This window comes from Thamnophis elegans, chromosome 1, assembly GCF_009769535.1.
Source record: "Thamnophis elegans isolate rThaEle1 chromosome 1, rThaEle1.pri, whole genome shotgun sequence".
NCBI classification, from domain to species: domain Eukaryota; kingdom Metazoa; phylum Chordata; class Lepidosauria; order Squamata; family Colubridae; genus Thamnophis; species Thamnophis elegans.
The window spans coordinates 145,400,405-145,425,223 of NC_045541.1; the positions used below are offsets into that span (position 1 = coordinate 145,400,405).

General features: G+C 37.3%; 1 protein-coding gene across 1 annotated transcript in view; it reads right to left on the reverse strand.

Annotated features, from left to right (window-relative positions):
- Positions 1 to 3,073: 3,073 nt before the first annotated feature.
- Positions 3,074 to 24,819, reverse strand: part of CCDC85C (coiled-coil domain containing 85C) — a 178,814-nt gene continuing 157,068 nt past the window's right edge. Inside the window, 4 exon segments of the mRNA XM_032234095.1 lie at positions 3,074 to 5,539; positions 12,473 to 12,570; positions 15,328 to 15,373; positions 15,375 to 15,431. Coding sequence (XP_032089986.1) covers positions 5,450 to 5,539; positions 12,473 to 12,570; positions 15,328 to 15,373; positions 15,375 to 15,431 — 291 coding nt within the window. The 3' untranslated portion in view covers positions 3,074 to 5,449.

Below are 24,819 nucleotides of genomic sequence, written 5' to 3' on the forward strand. Positions count from 1 at the left end.
AGAATGTATTTTATTATCTTCAATGGAATGCATACACTACCACAAACCCTTATTTTTTACTAAAATATTTCAAATGAAGGTTTTACACACTTAAAAAGTCTTTAAATTTTCACTCTCCCTGCCACAAAAGCAGTGCTTCAGTAAAAGGTATAAATGTGTGCTAAAATCTAAAGACATTGCTTATATACTATACATGAGCACAGGTGCTAATTTACTTTTTCCAATCATATGTAGAAAATATGGCAGGGTTGTAAGATCACAGGTTTAACAGAAATCATAATTTCATACTTATTTCCAAAAGCAGCACAAATAGACTCTTTCCCCACATTATGAAAAATATACAATTTTATCACTTTACAATCATGCACTTTGTTTGAAAAACAAAATCAGTACTTTTTTCTCTATTCCAGTTTCTAAAAAGGTAAAAGGTCACTTTAAAACATTGTTTATTTTTAATTGCTATCTTTTGGGTAAACATTTGCCTTTTAAACAAGTTATGTTCTTTTACCAAAAAGGGCAAAGTGCACCTGGATTTTATCCAATTGCCATATGTTTTTTTCCCCAAGAAAAGCAACCAGTTGCTTAAAATAGAGCAGTCCGAAGGGAAAGAACCAAACAGGAATTTTGTTTTGAAGTTGGTATAGACTGAATGCTTCTACATTGTAGGAGTATAAAAAACTTTATGAAGCAGGTAGGTAATTAACATTATTAAATGGGGGTGGGAAAATGAATATTAATACTCCAGCATTGTATTTCAACTTACATTTCCTTCTACATTAATATTCAGAGTGCATTTTTCCTTTTGAAATTACTCATGTTTAGCATATCAGTCATGCACTATTAAACAGCCCTCTCTAAGACAATTGTTTGCCCTGGGGATGATGGGAACTCTTATATAATTCATATGGACAGTGCAGTAGATTACGAAGTTATACTGTAAAGTAAACCATTGTCCAAGGAAAACAATTTTAGCTTATTTCAAGCTAAAAATAAAATAGCAATTAAAAAGTACACATAGCACTGCATCTGTAGAGTCTATAGTTTGTAATTTGCATATATTTGGAAGTACTGCATTTTCATCTAAAAAATTTCACTTAATACCATAGTGGAGTTACAAATCTGGAGGACTTTGCAATTTATTCATGTTATTTGTATGGTTTGGTTCCACAAACATGTAATATTCACTTTAGTATATTACTAAATACCGAGTACTTTTCATTTTATTTTGGCATGTTGGGTCATCTATACTTCACCTTGGTTTTGATTTCCCTGATGTGTTCAAAGCATCTGAATGTGCTTTTGAAATAAATCAAAATTTAGATTTTTTTTCTTCAGCTTTTAGGTTTCCCAGTTGATTGGCATAATTCCACTAAAATAACAGATTGAGCTGTTATGCCTGTTACATACTCAAGTACATGAAGCCACTCATCATTATTATCATAATTAGTCATATAGCCCAGTGGTCCCCAACCCCCGGTCCGCGGACCGGTGCCGGGCCGTGGAGTACCTGGCACCGGGCCGCGCAGCGGCCGGGGGCCATGATCGCTGCAGCGGCCGGGGGACATGATCGCTGCAGCGGCCGGGGGACATGATCGCTGCAGCGCAAAGGCTCCTGGGCCGTGCGCAAAAGCTCCTGGGCCGTGCGCAAAGGCTCCAGGGAAGAGAGCGAACAACGCCCCTCCACCCCTGCGCGCGCTCAGCGGGCCATGGTAAAATTATCAAAGGCTGACTGGTCCGCGGCGATAAAAAGGTTGGGGACCAACCAGATGTTTAGACTGGATTTGGCATTTTTGCCAATCTATTGAGTATTATTTATTATTATTTCCTCATGTGGATTGTACCTGCACCTCATCATCATATTGGAAGCTGTTCAAATGTACAACGGCAACAGAATAAAAAAATCCAACACCTAAGAGAATGTCTACTATCCTTTTCATCTTACATCATTGCTCTATGGAACTCAAAAGCAGCATATTTGGAAGTTCTCAAGACAGACTCCCAGGCAGGCACCAATCACATATGTATTCGGACCAGATCATGATTTTGGCATAACATAATATGAATTATGAACCCAGTTATTGAGATATATAAACCATGATTTATTGCTTGATGTGTGAAGCTAATTTATTCAATAAGCAAATATAACTTGTTTCAGAACATGAATTTTCCTCTCGACTTAAAAATACTTTGTTGTTTTAGAGGCCGTCCGCAGCCATCATTAACCTGATTCAACAGATCAACCAATCAAACCAATATAAAACTTAAAATACTGGAATTAACTGTCAAAGAATATAGAATAAAAGAGAAACTGATAGCCAACTAATAACAGCACTTACAACTTTTGTTAAGTGATAAGCTTTTTTCATGAAATGCAAGAAAAAAGCTTATCACTTAACAAAATGCCAAGTTGTCAGCAAAGTGTTCCAATAAATTATGAGATTTTTCTTTGCACATGATGCATACACTCAACTTGAATTCTGACAGACTTATTTTTGCAGGGGGAGGGACATGCTCCATCTGCAGTAATGAGAACACTTGAATGGCCACTATAGGGAATAATGTCTATTTTCAAATGTTAGAAATTCCACTGCTTTTAATTCAGCTAAATCGAAATATTTATGTCCTAACTTCAATTAGTTATACACAGAGAAGAATATGTGAGGGTTGATGTCTAACGTGTGAATTTCTTAAAATGAATTAACTGCAGTAACCTATTGAAAGGCCTTGGTGGAAAATAGAACCTAGAGCAGATAAATTGTATACATTAACTTTGTTTATCAGTGCTGCAGTAATGAGGTTAGCAAGGAACCATGCATTTAGTAGGCACATGCATGGGACCACAACTCACTGCACTTTTGTGGCATTGGGCCACCCTTGTTTCCAAGCATTTAGTTACTTTAATTATTCCATTGCATTTTAGACGACAAATACAATTTGTATGCTGCAAACCAAACTATTGGTTGTTTGGACCACTTCTGATGATCTGAAAACTTCTTTTAATAGCCCACCCAAATTCTCTGATAATATTCACATTAATTATAGATCCTTGAAATCTTGATTTGTTCAAATTCTAAGTTTGCATTTAAAATTACTTAAGGAACAGGGAGGTTTTCACTGATACCTTTGCTCGTAATGAGACAAAAAGAGAAAAAGGAAGTTCACAATTTGCTCCTTAAGAGTACCAGGTGGTTGAGATGACAAAAAAAAACCTCTCCAAGTGGCTCAATAACTAGGTATAGAATGGACTTGCAAAACCAAAAAGGCAGGCTGTAATGAGAAGGAATAAACTTGATCAGATAAAATAAATCTGAATTAAGGGCATAATCTGTAATTGGAGTAATCACCTCAGACAGGAGCCTTTCTAGTTCTCACAAAGATAAAGGAGGGAAGAGGAAAATCAGCCTTGCAAGACTTGGTTGCTATAACCTTTTAATACAATTAGTATTAGCATTCAAAATTCTGGTTTCCTAGTCTTATCTACCTTGAAGAGATGACACAGGCAGAAAGAGATCAAGAAGAAAAATATATAGTCTTTCGGAAAGAGGGGTACTTGAGAGAGATACTGAAACTTGAATAGTGCACTATCTAGATGAGCTCTTAATTTAAAAAAAAGATTGAAAATAAAGAGAATTCAACAAAATATACATCCAAGTAAATGAACAATAATCAAAGATCTATGAAACCAGATTGCCAAAGGTGAAGTTGTAGCATATTGAAATTCCACATTTCTACACAAGCAGCATTTAATTTACAGTTTTCTCTTTGTCAAATGATATTACACAGCTTGGATCCAGTGGCCAGTTAGTGTTGCACTATACGGTTTTAGGAATTTACAATTATCAGATGAAATGAGATTGGGGAGGGGGGGGGGAATGATTACAGTTCAAACGAAGATTGGTTTGGTTGATCAGCAGCAACAACAACATGAATTCTCATGACAACCATTTCCTGATGTAATTTAAATGATTCTTCTTCTATATCTTCTCCAAATACTGTAACCAGGTCTGTATTCCCCCACTTACTTCTAAAATACCATGTCAATATTATTTTACCTAAGGGCCATGATTTTTTTTAATTTAGTATATTAAAAAGACAAGGCCAAAGGGACATTGCCGGAACTGTTTCGCATATTATATTTTTCTAATGTGGAGTTAAGGTCAAAATAAGCAAAATCACAACAGTGGAACGATCCTCTCTCTTATATATATCTGTATATCTATATATATATATATACTGGAGGTTAATGCAAAGGAATGAAGGACTTATGCATCTGTAGCAACAATGTGAAGATTTGCAGAGCACTCGTTCAGTCATACAACTGCCTACTGCCTTCTCAGGGAGTATCTTATCTAAGAACAGGCCAAAATCTGTAATTGGTATTGACAAGGCTCATGTGCTTCTAGTAATTGGGTAGAAAAAAATGGTCAATGCCAGGTATAGATTTTGGCCAGCTCTTAAATCAAACACTTCCCATGAACTCACCTCCCTTTCTCTTCTTAACTGCTCATTTACTTACTTCTGTGAAGCCTACTTGCAACCTTTCCCGCAGGAAGGATGAAGTATGCAGAGATGCTCATTTCTTGCTACTCTTCCTCCAAGGAGAGGTAAGCAGCAAAGAAGCAGTGAGAACATTTAAGGTGCAGGACAAAAGATGCTGAGCAAATAGCTCAGGTCTGAGATCTGCTGCTACTGCTACAGTTTCACCCAAACTGTATCTCTCAAAACTGGTGAGCCCCCAAGTTAAAGGCAGCCTCACAATTACAGATTCTGGTTTGTCAGATTCTTGACGATCCAGAATGGATTGCTAGAATATTCAAAGCATAGCCCAATAAAAGTTGCTTGCACCTCAGATTCGTCCCTTCAAAAATAAAATCTAACCCTACAATCTCTGACAAAACGTCTCTCAACCCGACTTGGACAATGACTAAGTTAGTCTTCGTGAATTCCTTGGTATTTTTTAAAATCATACAACAGAGAAGCCTTTTCAGACAAGTGTCCAACAGCTGCAACTCCAATAATTTCTAGTCATCATGCCGGGATTGATGGGAGTTGCCGCCAAATTGGGGAAGACTGCTTTGGGCAGCCACTACTGCCATGCAATTCCATGAGTAGGCTAAAATAAGGCAGTGGAACTGCTCAGAGTTCTTCTTTTTTATGTTTAATATTCTACCTAGAAATCATCGAGAGTCAAGAATGTATATATGACCATACGGAAAGTGGGGATTTTATTACAATACAATGACAGAGATTGGCCACGAGAGGGTAGTCATTAACCCATGTATCATTGTTCTGGATCAGGACAGCCCACAAGCTAGGCCTTTAGCTGCCTTATTTACACTATGGACACAGTTTAAAAGGAAATGGGAGGAAGGGATAATGCTGGCAGCCAGAAGCAAGGAAGTTCCTTTGCCTCAGATCCTTTCACTTCCAGTCTTGCAGCTTGAGGTGCTTATAAAGGACCCTTGAACTGGTTTCCTGAAAGATGTTGCCTGATTGATGGTTTGGAGCTTGCTGCATCACCTAGTTTTCGCCAGACAACCTAAGAACAAGAAAAAAGACAAAAGTACAATTTGTAAACAGGAATCAAGTTTTCCAAAAACAGAGCTGCCGGAAAACCTGCAGCTATTGAGGTAATACCTTGTTGTTACCCTAGGAGGCATCCAGGTCCTAACATAATTTTAGGCTTCAGGGTGTTTTTAAATAGTAATTTTACTGAACGTTACTATTGAAAAAGAACTAATACTAAAAAATAAAAAGTAAAAATAGCGCAAAAAGAAAAAAGAATATAGTAAAGAGAGAGAGAAAAAGAAATATACAAAGAAATGACCTCTCTTGATAACAATTATAAACAATTTTCAGTGTAATTTAACCTCCTCTGTTAAAAAACAAGAAATTATTTTCCCATATCTCATCCCTTATCTATAAATAAATCTTTAAAGCCTTGTTTTTCAATCCTAGTCAGCAAAATTCACCAAAGGGAATTAGAGATAATATATTTATTTTAAATTTGGTCAAATAAAACAACTTCATATTCATTTATTTTACTTTAACAATCTTGTTTTTTGTATAGTCCTTCCCTTTAGTTTAGCAACAGCATTTTCCCATAGGAATATTTATCATTAGTTTCAGATTCGTCCCTGAATCCCTGATCTAACTCTTTAGTTTTGAGTGCTCATTTTGGTAAAGTGTCCCTAACATTAGATGTGTCTCAGTAAATCGAACTAAATTAGACAAATTTGATCGGTGCTACATCAGAAAATTAATCTAGTTGAAGTTAGTGTTAGGAAAAGCTTCTAGCAAAATTGCAAAGATAATGTTCCACATCAATTATTAATAACAAAATTGGTGGCAAAACATTACATGGATCTCTGATATTTAATTCTCTTGCCTTATAAATCCCTGAATGATTAAAAGACACAAGAGCAACTTTAGGGTTGATTCCAGGGCTTTGTGGTAGTGGTTTGAAAAACCTGTGTAGCAATTCCTCCCCAGGAGAAAGTTTTGATCCTGGCCAGGAAAAACATGATCATTTGGGAGGCTGCATTACTATTAATTGTTCTGACCAGGGGGCAGCTTCCAACTCCTGTTTTTATTATGCAGAGTACTATTGTCAAAGTCTCCTTCAAGTTGGAAGACTCAAGAGCTCACATGCCATTCTTGGGAACTGGGGAGCAATCAAGCACTGAGGCTGACTCCTCCAATAATCATCCAGAATAGGTGCAGGATAAATCTGACATTCTGAGCAACCATCCAGCCCAACAATGTGCTGCAAATCCTGATTCCTCGAGAAGTTACACCCCCTCCCTTAACCTTTGTTGGTTCTTGAAAACAAAAGTCGTAAAGGCCTTAACCTATCCTCATGTGCAACAGTGTATGCCACTGCAACAACCAGAAACTGCCTGTTCCGTAGGAAGTACTCACTCTCAGCACCATGCTTTCATGTCTCTGGATCCCACTGCTATCTGAAACTCCCAACCAGGCTGGCTGACTAATGGTACCTTTCTATGATGCATAAACTTTGGGACTTGCTCTTCGACTACGTTTACCATGCTCTGCAGTGAATTGCCACAGACAAGACTTCCCTATTTAGCATTACTAGTGAGTGCAAGCAATTGCACATTCCAATGCTCTGCCTGCCGAAGCCAGTAAACATTTGCAAGCTTGAAAGTAAAATAGTTCACAATCCACCTCCAAGTACGAGTTCAACTTGAAACAGGGCAAGTACAGAATCATCAAAAGCTTTGGAGGTCCTCACAGAAGCTAGGAGTTAGGAAAGCATTTCCATGGTATGCATGCATGCCATATTTTCAGAGTATAAGACGCACCTTTCCCCCCCCCAAAAAAGAGGGTGAAAATCTGGGTGCATTTATACACTGAATACAGCATTTTTGGCCTTCCGAAACCCCACCCCCTTTGGAAAAATGGACACGGAGAGGGTTTAGGAGGCCTGCAAAGTGCTCCTGGGGGCTTGGAAAGGCAAAAAACAAGTAAAAAACAGGCCATTTTTTGCTTGCTTCCCCCACCCCGACCCCAGGAGCACTTTCCAAGCCCCCCAAAGCATATGCATGCCCTGTTTTTTGCTTGTTTTTGGCTCCCCCAGCCCCCAGAAGTACTCTACAAGCCTCCTAAAGGCTATGCATGCTTTTTTGGGGGCAAAGAACGGGCCCGTTTTTGCAAAAAATGGGGTGGTTTTTGCTCTTTTGCCCCCAGGAACACTTTGCAGGCCTCTCAAACTCTCTGCATGCCACAAAAAATGAGGTGGTTTTGCTCTTTTGCCCCCAGGAACACTTTGCAGGCCTCTCAAACTCTCTGCATGCCACAAAAAATGAGGTATGCAGAAAGTTTGGAAGGTCTGCAGAGTGCAAAAACTTTTTTTCTTAATTTATCTCTTCAAAATCTTGGTGCATCTATACTCTGGTGCGTCTTATACTCCGAAAAATACAGTAATATTTTTGTGCTCCTTTCTTAAATCAGCATTTGGATTATCTTATTTGGGTGTTTGTACAAGTATTCTTATAAACCAGCAGTTGACCCTGGTTGGGAATCATGTGGTTCAAAGCTCACATATGGGAATTTTAAACATCCCCAAGTTCCAGATACATCTGGCTAGACAATGTTCCTGTGCCTCAGTAAACCCATTTCAAAAGAAAACATAAACAAGGAAATGTCAGCCGCATTCCTGCCAAATAGTTTGTCATTGCAACTTTCAAATAATATACTTCTTTTAAAGAAGTTGAGCAAAGGAAACTTGTTAAGGTGTGGCACATTCCATCCATTTGAAACGATCATTTTGGTGGTTGTGTAAGTAAAGTATTCCACAATTCTTCATATCCTTAAGCGGATTAAATACAGTATTTGCAAGAGCTAATATTGTGCACTGATTTTGAAAATTGCTTTGGTTTAATGGAGGACTCTCAGAAAACTTTTTGGGGACTGTCTTTGAATATATTTTGCTCTGTCAAGCAAGGAATAAGCAGCATTTTTTACACATCAAGTGTAAAGAAAAGCATAGTTTTGTGTGTGTTGTTTTTGTTCTTGGTTCTGTGCCATGACACTGACATTCCACAAGTTATAATGCTCACATCCTACAAGTGTTAGTCATTTCCCTATCAACAATGTCTTGTTTTCTTTAATTCCAGTAGGACAGGATGGGTCTCAAGAATAATGGTTTCTATGGGTGATGGCCATCATTGTGTGCTTACGCCATTTGAATTTTCTGAAAAGCACACTCACGATATAGTAGTTGATGGGAATGGGTACAATCTAAATAAATTACAATAAATCTTACCCAGACTTCCTCACCATGAGATTTATGTGCAATCAAGAGCCACAGTACTGAGCAGATTGCTACAATTCACTTCACCTATATATATTGCAGCTAGGCCTGAAATTGTACCCATCACTTTAAAAAGGTGTGTTTGTCTTTTAAAACACACCCCTTTGCTCTTTTCTTAATAGAAAAAGGACCACTTTTAAATTCCACAAGCAATTTGATATGTTTGATTATGGAGAATTAAGGATTACTTTGGATTACAGTGCAAACCTTTAGCCTATACAAGTATTGCTTGGTATACAATCACAATAGGACCAGAAAATTTATTGTTAAGTGGCACAATCATTACTGCACCTGATTTTACAGTGGTTTGTTTTTTTTGTTTTTGTTTTGCTGTGGTCATTAAACAAGACATGCAACTGGCAACTTGCTACTTTCTCTGCCAGCTTCTCCATTGGCTTTGCTTGTCAGAAGCCAGCAGGGAAGGTTGTAAATGGCAATCAGGCGACTACTGAATACTAAACCATCATAATGCAACACAGTTTCTAAGTGCCCAAACCATGATCATAAGACCATAGTTGTAAGTGTGAAGACCAGTTAAAAGTTTCTTTTTTCAGCACTATTGTAACTTTGAATGGTGGCTAAACAAATGATTGTAAGTTGAAGACTACCCGTAGAGCGCAGACACACACACACACTGCAGTTTAGAACACCCTTCTTCCTCTGGTTCCAAAATGAGCTATTACCATTTGCAGATGGCATTTCTTTTCAAGGGAGTCTTCATCTTAAGGCCAGTCTGCTGTTGAGGCAGTTTAAAGCTAGGAATGGGATACTTATCATTGCAAAGAAGAAGAAAACCATCTCTAACTTTCCATGTTGCATGAAGGAGAGGCCACAAGTCTCCTGCATCTGTGGCTGTTTGGCTGTAAAAGACAACAGCCTTTCCTGGCAACCAAAATGTGCCTGGCTTCCTGGCTTTGGCACGAATCTCTACCTCCGTCATCCTACAAGACAGCTACTTTGCCAGCCTAGATTCGGAGGTGCAGCAATTTCCCAAAGGATGGAGGAAGGTACATTGCAGGAATGTGGGGAAGTCCAAAGAGACAAGGGAATGGGACTATTGTCTCTTCTCTTCATCCCGTTTTACACAGTGAGATGTGTGATGTAGGCTCTCCTAAACACTACCATATTTTTCAGAGTAGAAGACACACCTTTTTCCCTCAAAAAAGAGGCTGAAAATCTGGGTGCATCTATACACTGAATACAGCATTTTTGCCTCCAGAAACCCCACCCCCTTCACCAAAATGGCCGTCCATAGCCTTTAGGAGGCTTACACAGTGTTCCTGGGGGCTGGGGAAGGCAGAAATGAGCAAGAAATGGGCTGTTTTTTGCTCAATTCCCCCCGCCAGCCACCAGGTGCACTCTATAAGCTTCCTAAAGGCTATCCATGCCCTTTTTTGACAAAAATGGGCCCATTTTCACAAAAAGGGCTGATTTTTGCTCCTTTTTGCCCCCCTACCCCACCAGTATTACTCTACAAGCCTCCTAAAGGCTATTCATGCACTTTTTGGGGGGGGGGGGAAACTGGCCAGTTTTCGTGAAAACTGGCTGTTTTTGGGAGGTCTGCAGAGCACAAAAAACTTTTTCTTTTAATTTGTCTCTTCAAAATCTTGGTGCGTCTTATACTCTGAAAAATATGGTAATTACAAAAGGCAAGCAGAGCATTCATCCATAGCCAAATTCAGACCAGATCACAATGTCTATTGATACTACCTATCTGGATGCTAGAAAACAAAGCAGAGGCACAGAAAAAATAACAAAACATAGGCAAAACACTGAATGATTCATGGTAAAAGTGCGTGTCTCATTTTGAAACTGTCAGCCAATCTGCTTGAGTGTAAGCCATTTCTTAAAGTAACAAGAAGTAGAGAACATGGCACTCTACTCTCTCAGAAATCATTTGTTACAGTACCCATTTACTGGTAGTTTGTGTGATTAGTGTCATGGTTCTGTTTCATAGTTTTTGTTTAGTATCTTAATATGTTTTTGTGGAGATGGAGACAGATGGTTTGGACAGAGTCATACACAAGCAGGGCAAAATAACATTGATGTTTCTTTCTCAGTGTCTTTAAATTCTCCTGTCTTTCTTATGCTACTGGTCTTTACTCTCTTTCTACTGTACTCTCTTTCATCTTTTACCTTTACCTTTTTCTGGTTATTTGTTTATGCTTCCTTACTCTGAGGCTGTTTTCAGTGAGTTTTGATTAAGAGGATGAGATTCGAATCTCAGCCCTTAGTTTTCCACAGGGATGGATGCTTTCTCAGCTCCCATTACCATCTACATGAACTGCTGTGTGAGATCAACAGTCATCATTGGAGTAAGATATCATCAGTATACTAATGATACTCAGTTGTACATTGTTGTTAAGGGATGCTGCAACTGCCCTTTTGCAGTGCCCAAAAACTCTTGAGATGTGGATGGGGAAGCAACAGACTAAAACTGAATCCTGGCGAGATGGAGTGGCCTTTGGGTTCGAAGCTCCTTGGTTCTTGGGGAATGACTATTGTTGGTCATGGATAGGGTTGCATTGTCCTAGATAGACCCAGTGTGTAATCTGGGGATTATTCTGGACTCGTGCTTGAGGAACAGGTGGCAGTCATACCCAGGAGAGCCATGCCACAATTTCAACTTGTATAACAGTTAACCCATTCCTGGCTCTCCTCACAGTCATGTCCTAACAACCTCCTGTTTGGACTACTGCACTCTACATGGGGCTGCTCTTGAAAATTATCTGGAAGCTTCAGTTGATTCAAATGTAGTATAGTCCTATGCAAATCAAGATTTGAACATGTATCATATCTTTTGCATTGGTTACTTATCTTCTTCCAAGTGCAATTCACAATACTGGGTTATCACCTTTAAAGCCCTAATGGCTTGGGGCCCAGTTAATGAAGGATTGTTTCTCCCCAGTTACCCAGCTCCCCAGAGCAGCAAGGCAAGGCATGCTGAGGGTCTCATCTTATAGGATCAGTAAAGGGGCCTTCTCTGTGATGGCTCCCTCCTTTTGGAATACCATTCCCTCATAGATAAGATTGGCCACTACCTGTTACTTTTTCTGGAAGCCTCTAAAATGTGGTTTTCACAGTGGGCCTAGGGATTCCATGGTAGATACGGAGCCGATCAAATGGCTGGGGTGACTGTGTGGTCATCACCATTGGGTCAGGTGAGGGTTATGGGCTTTACATGGTGATATTTTGATGTTGTAAGATGCCCAGAGTCACTGTGTATGAGTTGGGCAATAGTGACAAAGGTCTTAGAAATGATCATTTAATACCCCTTTTAACAGATAAAACAATTCAGACTTCAGTCCAATGAAATTGGGTTCCTTGTAAGTGTGTTGACCAGGAAGTTAGCAGTTTTTGCCCCAACACAACTAGAAGAACACATATTTGAAGAATACTGGTATACAACCTTACTTGAAAATTAGTACCCTGAATTTAATAGGATTTCTTGATTAGATATATCTAGGACTGCGTTGTCACTTGCTTTGAAACCTGTTTTTTTCTTCAGATTGTGGAAGACAACAATTAAATAAGTCTGCACAGACAGAACAGATCCTACAAGCTATTGACAACATCAACACCACAAACTAGACGTGAACAGCTAACACATGAAAGACTGTGAAATGGATTCATTACATTGCACATTTCACGAACAATTGCTTTCTCCTTTTCACTCAGGTCTTCTTCATAGTTTTCTTGTATCTGCCTGTCCAAATTCTCATGGACTTCAGGACCTATAGACAAGCACAATGGAGATGAAATTATAAAATATGTCCACATCGTGATTCGTTACAGCCAAAACAGAACAAACCTCACAACACAGAGAGAGAGAGAAAGAAAGAGAAAGAAAGAGAAGGGATAAAAATTGAAAAGATTAGAATGCACCAATAAAATATGATCAAAGTTTTTCATCCACATGCCATGTAACTCTAAACTTAAATTAGTGATCAGCAGGTAGGAGATCCAGGAAAGAATATAATTGATATTTAACGTTAGATAAACATGTACACATCAAACACATTTTACTGGGTTCTACTGATATAGCTAAGACATTATGTACATCCCAGCGCTGGGGGGAAACAATAAAACACACAAGATTTCAAGATGTGCTGATAATGAATTAGGTAGACCATGATTTAACTCAGTTCCTATATTGCTCCTGTTGAAATTATTTCAATGAATAAAGTTCTTTATCATTGTATAAATATTTGGAAAATACCAAGAAAGGGGCTTCCTCATGGAAAATCTAAGGCTTGGTAGTAAGCCCATACATTTACTACAATCTTTTCCCAGGAGACATTTGTGAACCCAGGAGAGCTCCCATCAGGTCAGTACAGCACAGCCTTCTTCAACCTGGCAACTCATTTGTATTGGGATCAAAATATCTACAATTTTCAGCTAGCTTCAAGACATCTGGAAAGAAGTTTGTAAAAGACAAACCTAGTGCTAAGCTAGGTAGAAAAAAAGAAGTAGTTTCTATGTTTTCACACTCAAATCATTTTCTCAGGATTTTAATCACTTCTGAATGGAAACTTTGACTAGTTTGATGATAACCTCATACTCTCTGACTGGCTGAGATACTAACTACTTCCACAAAGGAGAGAGATAATATTCATCCATTTCCCCTGAAGTCTGATTATTCCTTAAGTTCCCATAGGAATAGATGCAATGGGTTTGCATGAGAAGGGTATGAGCTGATGAAAGAGAACCAGCCAAGTGCTTGTTCTTGCCAGCAGAAACAAGCTGGGTGATACATTAAGGAATAAATATGTTTCTGCAATTTTGTTATACCAATCCTATTACTCTATTATAAACCCAACTACTAGATTTTTTTTAAAAAAGTTATTGAAGAATTTTACAAAATAGTAAAAATTATCCAAACTGAGAAAAGAGAAAAGAGTAAAGAAAAATGTGTGTAAAGAAGAGAAAAAGGAAAAAAGAAGTGTCTCTTGATCTTTATAGCAGTTACAAATACATTTATTTCCCTCTTTAGGGTTGCATCATCATTCCCTTCTTTGTCATATTTACCCTTTCTAATCATCCAATTCATAAATCACCAGTTCATTTTTTCTATTTTCAGTAAAAAAAAATCATAAATGGTTTCCAGTCAAATATATTTAGGATTACAAGGAACCATTTCTATAAATTCTGTCATTTTTTACCAACCATTCCCCTCTTGTAGGGATTTCCAAATCTTTCCATATTTGTGCATATTTCTGCATATTTTTCAACTCACAATGAAAAAAAAAATCTTGTTGCAGCTGAATGTTAATTGTTACAATCCTTTATATCATTATATGCTTTTGGACTTAATTTTTTTTAGCTTTTTTTACAAACCCACCATGTGTGATAAAATCACCCTTTGTGTCTTCCACATTTCCAACATAAATGTGAAGTATCTTTATACATTCTTGATAATCTTTCTCATGCCATCTACCAACAATACATCATTTTGTAAAAGTTCTTTTTTAAGTTTACATGAAGTAAAATTCAGTCCTTTCTACCACATTAGTCTTTCTATCTCTCTCTCTCTCTCCTCCCTCCCTCCCTCTCTCTCTCTCTCTCTCTCTCTGTATAAGGTCCACTTCTGAGAAAGTGCCCATTTTGTGATTCTAACTTGTCCAAAATTGCATGCCATTTTTCCCATGATATAACTGCACATTGATTGCTTAGAATTAGACCTGTACTGTATTTCCTTTTTCCTGCTTATTTTAAATCCTCAATTACAAAACTGGGTCATTTGCTTACTTAGCTTAACCTACTTTAGAAACCGTATAACTCACTAGCTTAACTGACATTACGATCATTGTTTGCATGGCTTAAACTAATTCAATCTGTTGCTTTCCTTTTTTTGATGGGGAAGGATACAAGGAAAAACAAGAGGGATTTAGTGACAAATAAAACTAGATCTTAAACGAAAAGGAAATAATTAATTATTGATCCAAGTGGGTGCAGACTGTGCTGCTAACTCATTTGGTCGCTATATGTCTGCCATACACTCAATTATGTGGACAATCAAAGCTCGGTCAGAAATGGCACACTGGGAACCAACAACTGACTGCTCTTGGAGAATAAATGAACCAAGCAAATTGAGATGGTTTGATTAATAGTTGCTGGTTATCCAATCTGAGAAAGTCTGCCATGTTTTATTACTATCTCAAAAGTCTTTCCTCATATTTCATTTATTAGAAATACAAAGCTCTGAAATAGCACTTTTGCTTCTTTTGCTGTCATATCCTATTGCATAGTATTGCCATTATTTATAATATGAATGACAGCACATTTGGGGGCAAAACTTTTAAGAGATGGATACTGTTAAGATTTCCCCACTCTATATTTCAGTAGTTTCTTCCACTCTGATATCCTTCAGGTTCCAACACTCTAGAGGACATTACGTGGCAAAAGCTGGCAAAGGATATCAGTGGCTTTTGAAGTAACTATTCTTTGTGCCAGAATGGAAAATACGATTTATTGCACTCACAAATATATACATACCTTCATAGCATGTACCACTGCTTCAGGTTTCTGGCTTAGAGGGAATATACCCAACTTGAGGAGTAGCAGCAGCAAAATCAGGAGTCATTCGAAAGGGACCCTATCAAAATATCAAAAGAAATAAATCCTTATACTATATAGCTTTGTAACCCCTACTTTAAGTTCTTCTGTAGTCACATATCCCTAACAAATCAAAAAATTAGGTGTGGTTTGTTGCTGTTTTGGATAAAATTCCTTAAATACTGTGAACAGCCAAGAAAATAAACAAATGGATCATCAAACAAATCAACACAAAGTTTTAACTCAAGGCACAAATGATCAGGGTCAATTATGTGAAATATTGCATGCTTCAGTCACATTGTGTGAAGACCCAGCTCTCACCATCACCATAGCCACCATTCCCATTTCCTGCTGCTTTGGCCTAGGGAGATATTTCCACTGTAATTGATTCCCATGATTGCTAATGCTATGGTTTCAAATGTTGGCTTGTTCTGGAATGTAAGGGTACTACAAGTTCTTGTATAATGAACTGAGGACTTCTTGAAATCCAAAGAATTGAGTCTTTTCATAAGCACAAACAGGAGATGAATGGTGTTTCTGAATTAGTCCAAAATATGATGTGATGCTAACACCAGAACACAAATGAAAACATCTATTGGCAACTCATTAAAGAGCAGCTGCACAACCCTAGAAATAGTCACAGCCATCTTAATACTGTATATAGTACTGATGATGCTTCAAGTACAACTGCACTGGTTTTAAGTTAGAGAAGTATTTCTTAACCTTGGCAACTCCCCAGCATGGAGGATCCTAAAGTTGATAAAGTTGATAGCTGATTTAAAGAATCCCTTCATAAACATCTTGATTTGAAACAAAATATTGTGACTCAATGACAGCAAATGAAAACCATCATATTTTTCAGACTATAAGATGCTCTGGACTATAAGACGCACCTAGCTTTTGGGGAGGAAAACAAGGGGTGGGGAATCTCACTACTATTGTTTAAACATTTAAAAGTATTGAAGTGGCATAAAGTATTGCTGGATGTATGAAATTATAGAGCAGTGTTTTTCAGCTTTACTAACTTTAAGATATCTGGCTTCAATACTCAGAATGCCCATGCTGGCTTTAGAATTCTGGGAGATAAAATAAACACATTTTAAAATTGCCATGGTTGAGAAACACTGCTTTAGAGTAACATCATGAGGTATAACAATATGAGAAGAAGCATAAATTTTAAGACACACTTGATAGTAATGTAATGAATTATAAACAAATCTCATTGCAGAACTATTTGCCTAATTTAGATATTGAACCGATGTATCCATCACCTTAATCCTAGGTTGTTTTTTTAAAAAAAATATTATATATATATATATATATACAAGATTTCTCTTGTGAGTTACACAAGAGTCATTTTGCAATAATACTTTATAATAACTCCTAAATACACTACAATTCTAAATACTGAATATCTGTATTCCTTGTAATAGTTATCTTTTTTCCAACTTATGAAAACCACTGTTTTTCTTTGGCCCTCATCTTAACATGTTTGCGACATTAACAGCAGCTTGTGGGCGACTTAAACCATTTTTCCTCACCCCTTCCCATGTACGCACACATGTATATGCACATGCGTACATACATACACACACCACACACAATAAAATCCTTGACTGTTATGCTATGATTGAAGAATGTGTTTGTGCTAAATGGAACCTACGATTAAATTAAAGGCTAAAATTAGATCTAAAATATGCTAAAGGCTAATTGTTATTTTTAGGTCAGGGCATATGGGTAGAGACCAAGAAATTTCTGAACACTTTCTTTAACTATTTCCACTACATGAGAGGAAAAGGTAATCACTAAACAAGAACCTTCTGTGAGGTCATTCTGGTAAGATGTGTTCTTGACAAAACCTATGCTAGGTACGTGTAATGGCAGTGTTCTTTTCTAAATGCTTGCTGACATTTTGCTTGACAATCTATTGCCCATTGCAGTCATTAAATATATTGATCTGTAGCCTCTCTTCTTTTGTCCATTGAACTTTGGAATTTTTTGCACTTCTCCAGACTTCTAGAGGGGTGGTTTTTTTTTGGGGGGGGGGGGGAAGGTTGAAGATTATACTCTGTGGTTCCGAAATCATTTATACCAGATGCTTCAGGCATCTAGAATTTGACAGTCCTCTGGCCTTGAATTGGATTATGTTCTTACTGTATTTTGATCAGTCCTGAGCTGCCTTCTCGCCTGCTTTAATCCATCAAGTTATGAATAATGTTTCTAACAATCAAGAATCATCTTGATCTATGACTAATTATTGTGAAATCTAAGCAGGCAGAGGAACAAATACTATACTTTTACAATGGATTAAAAATATGTGCAGATAAGGACAATCTTCTCCAGAATGTGAAGAACATACTGATAACTAACTCATCCAGTTGTTGGTTAACTATCTGAATTCATCTAATACACAATCATCTATTTTGAAGGTCACACAGGAATCCTCGGATGAAACTCTAGGTACATTTCACATAACAAACTGCTTGCTCCTTCCTTCCTTCCTTCCTTCCTTCCTTCCTTCCTTCCTTCCTTCCTTCCTTCCTTCCTTCCTTCCTTCGTTTTTTTTCTTTTAGAAGTCAAACTATAAATTCTGTGTATAAAGACTATCAGGAAATGTCTAACCATTCAGGGTCTACATTTATTGTACAACTTTAATTGATATTTCCCCTTTGTCCTTCCTGCTACCCTTTCCCCCCTTCTGCATCAGTTTCTATGGAAACAAACAGCAAGATAATGCATAAATGCATCTACTGATATCATATGAAAAATCAGTCTGAATGGTGGCATGGGAAATGCACACTATGTGATAGAAATTTGACAGGTTCAGTCACCTGTTAAAATCAGCACATACACTTTAGTTTTCAAAACACTATATTTTCCAAAAATACTCTGTTGGCCATTGTCCTGCCATGCCTTCTACAATAGTAAACATTCATGAATAGAAAAATGCAGAATGAGACTTATGGATCAAATGTTAAAATGTAAACTTCTGAAAATGTCTCTATCAGTTCTTTAATGATAATATTTCAAATGTATATGCATATTTATTTTTTCTTGGCAATGCCATATAAATAGTTTTTCATTATCTTCTGCCAGTAGGTTTTTTTAAACTTTGCAATCTAGCCACTAACACATAAATTCCTAGGTAATTTCACTATTCAGGCACTAACCACAGTTGATCATGCTTAGATTTTGAGTTAATTAAAGCTGATTAAAGACTATATAACCATCTGCTAAGACCTCTTCTATTTATATATTGTATTTTTCATAATAGTTTTATTCCATTTTTTGTTGTTTAATTAATCAGTATTTAATGTGTTCTAAGTTATCTTGGGGAAATTTTCCAGTTCTGAAAGATAGAATAGATTTAACAATTAAAATAGGTAAATAAATAAAATTTAAAATTTCTCCATGCTTTAAAATTTAGGGCCCCAGATTTGAGATCATTTGAATTCTAAAAGCTTAGTACTATAGATGAACTCCAGTTAACATCACTTATCTAATTTTAATCATAGATTCTGGATATCAAATTTGGATTTGAACCAAAACATTGGAAGGTAATGGTATTTTTACACCAGAACTTCTTGCCACAAAGTTCTCATCAAAACTGTGTTTGCTTTGGTTATATTGGAAGTTAGTAGAGTCCATTTTGTGCTATAGTATCACTGAGCATCATTACCTCCTAGAAGCTCACTTTTTAATTCTGCAGCAATTGTGTGAGGTTTGAAAGGTTTTTTTCCTGCTGCAGTTGATTAAGCAGTAAATAAAATTATACAAAAATAATTACATTGTTGCAGACTACTTTCAGGCCCATTTAAATACAGAAAATGTTCCAGTCCTTCAAAGATAAAAAGAAAAACATTGAAGAGGCCAGCAACAAAATAACAGAAAAAGAAAGATCAGCAATTAAGGTGATAATTCAAAATTTTCACATTCATGCCTGACTCACATTGCACATCAGGGGAGACAGCCCAAGCCCTATCATAAACTAGATTGTGGCAGCAGCTCTTCCAAGCAAGCATCTATTTAACTTAAATTGCAGGATGATTCATTCAGAAATGTGCCGAGAAATCACACCATTCAATTTTAACATGCTGTCATCATCACTTGCTGGGAAGTACAGTTGGTGAGAACATGTTAAAAGGGAAAAGAAAGAAAGAAAAAGAAAAGCTACCCCCTCCTTCTCCTCCTGCTTTCAAATCTGAACCCTTCCGTATTTTTACAGAAGAAAATATTGCTCATTACGGAGGGAGGGCACTGAAGTGTGAATGACAACATATACACAAAATCCAAACAATAAAACAAGAGATTCTTCCTTCTTTTCCTGCATGGATTTAATCTTCCTTATATTTCTAAGAAACTGACTTACAATTAATTAATTACAAATGACAGGAGAACCATGTTTATGATAAAACCAACCAACTCAGGCATGGCTGAGTAGACGCATTTCTCTTCAATTTTCTATATGATCTGAGATGGGGAAAGATTAATGCAAGAGTTCATGTAGTCCCACAATGAAATAGCCTGTTCCTACTGAGCCAGATCTACTGTTTTGTTCAAGAGAAAGATATTCTCAAGGCAGGTGTAAAGTAAGGTGAGAAATATTGAAAAGTCCTAAGCCAAAATGAGTCTACCATCTTCCAGTTTCAGAGTTCGGGACCTTTGTTTGTTTGTTTTTAACACTGATCACAAGTGAGCTTTTTCTAAACCAGCTTAAAAATGAAAATATAGAGCATGAAATAGTAGGGCTTGAGGAGTTACATACAGAATTAGAGAACTTGAGTGTGTTTTGTATTGTATGTGTAAGAATGTATGGTATAGTTTATATATGGAAGGACTGAGCTCAAATCTCTACTTGATTTGAATTTTAGTCTCTGCTATCTAGAGATAATCGAGGAATAAGGAGAAAATGCATTGTAATTGAGATGAGCAACTCTGGTTATGTCCTTTTGAATGTCTTCGTCCCAAATCCATTGGCCAAAATTTTATCAAGAGCATGGATAGCCGTGATATTGCCATAAAAGAAAAGCTGCAGTATATCCAATCATGATTATTTCATTAAGGAAGAAGAGAAACCTCTCTAACAAGAGCAAGTAAACCTGGGATAATTTGTTTCAACCCGAATCTATCAGGACAAGTGCCAAAGAAATGCAACTAAATAAGGGCATTAAGAGTTAAGTAAAAGTAACATTCAGTAGCCCTTGTTTAATGACCATACATTCAGTAACCTTTCAAACTTAACAGCAGGTGTTTGATTTGATTTGATTTGATTTATTTGCATTTCTATGCCGCCCTATTCCCAGAGGGACTCAGGGCGGCTCACAAACCAAAGTAGAGGGGGGGAATACAAACAGGAGGAAAAAAAGACAGCGGACAAACAACTACAGACAATTTAAAAACACTCAACAACCACACAATTTGAGCGGGGGCGGGGCAACTGTCAACCCCAGGCCTGTCGGAACAACCAGGTTTTAAGGGCTTTGCGGAAAGCCTGAAGGGTGGTGAGAGTCCGAATCTCCACGGGGAGCTCGTTCCAGAGGGCCGGAGCAGCCACAGAGAAGGCCTTCCTCCGGGTGGTAGCCAATCAGCATTGGCCAGTAGATGGAATTCGGAGGAGGCCTAATCTGTGGGATCTAATAGGTCTGTTGGAGGTATTTATTACATTTTACATTTATATTTTTATTACATTTATATGCCGCCCTTTTCCCCCGAATTGGCAGCAGGCGGTCTCTCACGTACCCAGGTCCAATACCATGAAGGGCTTTATAAGTGACGACTAGCATCTTGAAGCATATCCGAAGACCAATACGCAGCCAGTGCAGCTCGCGGAGGATAGGTGTGACGTGGGTGTACCGGGGTGCACCCACAATCACTCGCGCGGCTGCATTCTGAACAAGCTGAAGTCTCCGAATGCTCTTCAAGGGCTGCCCCATGTAGAGCGCGTGTTGAATAAGTGGTAGTTACAACTAGTCCCAGAAATTCCACGTATTGCAGCATCCCCCCTCCCAATGATTAGTATCTGCTTCTTGGCATCTGGCTCATGATTATTATGCTACAGTGAGCCATGATCCCATGATCACAATTTCTGATATTCCCAGCTGGCTTTCCACAAGCAAAGTCAATGGGAAATACAGCAGGAAGCTGGAAGTCATGATCATATGAGGTCTTTGCTTAACAACCCATGCAGTTCTTGCTTAAGAATGACAATCGGGACTGCCAATCATTGCACTTTACAACCACATTGCTTAGTAATGGCAATTCTTGTCCCAATTGCCATAGTAAATCAAGGACTACCTGTATAGAAGGTTAAGAATTTTGATTGAATGACATGAGGTGTTTTGGGAGATGTACAATTAAACACACCATACGGCATTGTAACTAGAATTTTAGCATGAAATAATTTAACTTCTATTTGGTTAATACAGTGTTGGACTGTATATTTAACAATCTCTAAGGATGTTTTTAAAGTCTTATTTTAAAATCATTCACTTGCAGGTGCAATGGATGGAAATTTGAAAGTAATCCCCTAAGCATTCAGAGGTTGTAATCCACTCAAAAAGTCTCCCACTGATCTTCCAAAATAACTGGCAACTTAAGCACTTTCTTGGGAATACTAAAACCTTTATTTTAGTATTCCCTAGAGGCAGTTTAGAGGGCCAGTTTGGTGTGCTGCTTATGGTGCTGAGCTAGAAAGCAGGAAACTGTAAATTCATACCCTTGGACATAAAAGCAAGCTAGGTGACCTTGAACAAGTCAATTTCTCAGCCCTAGGAAGGAGGCAAAACCAAACCATTTTCAAAATCTTGCCAAGAAAACTGCAGCGACTTGTTTATGCAGTTTCCAGGATCAACACTGATTCAAAGGTACACATGCGCACATACAAAATCTTTAGAGAAGTAAGATGATAGAGTTTTAAATAATCTATGTGTACTGAGATGAGGTATAGATAGAATACTTAAATCATCCACATATAAAAATGGAGACGGGACAGTGGATGAGAGATGCAGGACAGAATTCTGGTTTAGCAAAAATATCAGTGTTATCACTGATGTAAACAATGAAAAGAAAAGTTCCGTGTCTCATTGGTAGATATGTGTTCCGTTGAATTTCTTTTGTGATTATTCTTCTGTTACATAGTAACATCTGGTGCAATGATGTTATAATTAAAAGAGACAGCATTCAATCAATGTAACAGCTAATTTCTTCCACAGTCTGTCATATGGAATTGAATCAAACTCTGCCCTTTAATTTAAAAAAGCAACATACAGTTTTTGATTAACTGAAGTATGTCTTGGCTAGGTGATGTTAAATTATGCTTAGGTCCATTGTTGAATGTTGAAATCTGAATGCCGCCTGTTCAGGGATCAAAATGTTCTCTGATAGTACCCAATTCAATAACCTCTATTATAAAATGTAGCATATAATTTGCTGATTAGGAATAAAAGACTATTTGGGCAATAATTAGTTGGGTCACATTTGGTTAGGTATGGGAAAGAAAGAAAAAGAATAAATGGATTAAAATTCTTAAATTTCTTAATCTCCCACAAAGATAGTTGGTGGATTATATATAAGAGAATAACTTGGATAAGAAGGAAAGAAACTTAAACATTTCCCCAAAACTAATGAGGGTGGGAACTACTGTTCAACTGCAGTCAAGAAGAAAAGTCTTGTGCTTTGACTTGCATTTATTTTGGGATCCTAAATAGTTTTGCTTTTCCCCCCCATATATGATCAAAAAGCAAACCTGTTCTGGTTTAGGAATGAAAATGTAGTCTCTTTAAGAAGATAACATTACTCGATTAATTCTAGGTTCACATATAATAGGGTTGGCATAATATTCACAGGTAATTCTTTTCTTTCTTCCCCCTCCCCCAATCTCTCTCTCTCTCCCACACAGAGAGAGCATGAATTTCACTTTCTGATGAAGGATAATGGAGCACTAATCATAAACTAGTAATTTCTTGTTTTAAATTAATGAATACTGTCAGTGTAACAGAAGCTATTTTTATTATTTTTGGTCCAGTAAAGCTTTACATGTAGTCGAATCTTATTCTGTTAAAAGTGTACCAAATTATCAGTTTGTTAGTATTCTATCCAGCCAGCAAGCTGCCTATTTATTAAGAGGACATTTGATTCAAAATAACAGTGACATTTCATTATTGGACATCCATAATTCACTTGGACTGCAGGCATCCAATTTAAAGCAAAACTGGCCTGGCTGTTTTAGTCTCTGTCTTTCATATTTAAAGAACTGTGTTGTCCTAGATCACATGGAGATGGATTTACAAAAGTGAAAAAACAGAATATTCTGCCATAGGGCATAAACTAGGGAACACACATCCTTGCAGAGAAGGGACACAATAACAATAAGAGATTTTTATCTGAATCAAAAAAAATCTCTGTATTGTACTGTGTCCCTCTGAAAAATTCTGTCAGACAGATAGATAGATAGATAGATAGATAGATAGATAGATAGATAGATAGATAGATAGATAGATAGATAGATAGATAGATAGATAGAGTTTTAATCAACAGAATTAACAAGAAAAGGGGGGGAAGGAAAAGGCCATTTTCCCCCTCACAGTGAGAAAGGCTTTATTCCAGATGCTATTCTCTCACTGAATATTTAATTTGCATCTGATCCATCTATTAAAAAGGTGCTCATGAATTAACATTTGGGGTTGTTCAGAAGCCAAACCAATCTACCTATCTGCCTAGCCCAGCCACTATCTTGTCTCGTCAGACACAATATATCATTAGCATCATGGCAGCGTTCCATAAAATCTACTCAACCCAACCAAAAGAACTTATACAGCCTTTTCATGGTGTAAGGAACAAATCAAAAGGTTTGTTTAAAAATGTGCATGTACACAGACACACACACACACACACACACTCCTTTTGTCATATGAATCTGGCTCCATATAAGCTTCTATAAAACTGCCCCTTTGGAAGAATAATTTTGGGACTTATGCCCAGTTAGAAGCCACATGAAAAGGCATTCTGCCACAGGAATTTGCTAGGATCAAAACCATAGGATATCCAATGCTGTGGGTGTGAAAGCAGGCAAATAATTAACTGCAAAACAAACTTGCCTCTCCAGAGAAACTCACAGAATGAGCATCCCACTGTATTTGAAGTAAAATGAAAAACTTGGTATTATTACTTATTATTAAGTCTGACTAGTATAACCAAAAGGTAAAATTTGCTAGTTTTAGGATGATCTTTTCAAATATGGTATTTTCTAATCCTTGGAACATTTCAGTTACTTCATGCATACAATATACTTCTCTTGGAACTAAATATTTCTTTCTGCATATAACCTCAACTTTTACAAGTAATTATTTGGCATATTTTAAAAGGCTCCTCTTTATCATTAGTATAAGCATCTCCCTCAAATGAACCAATAAGGATTCTTTTATCCTTGA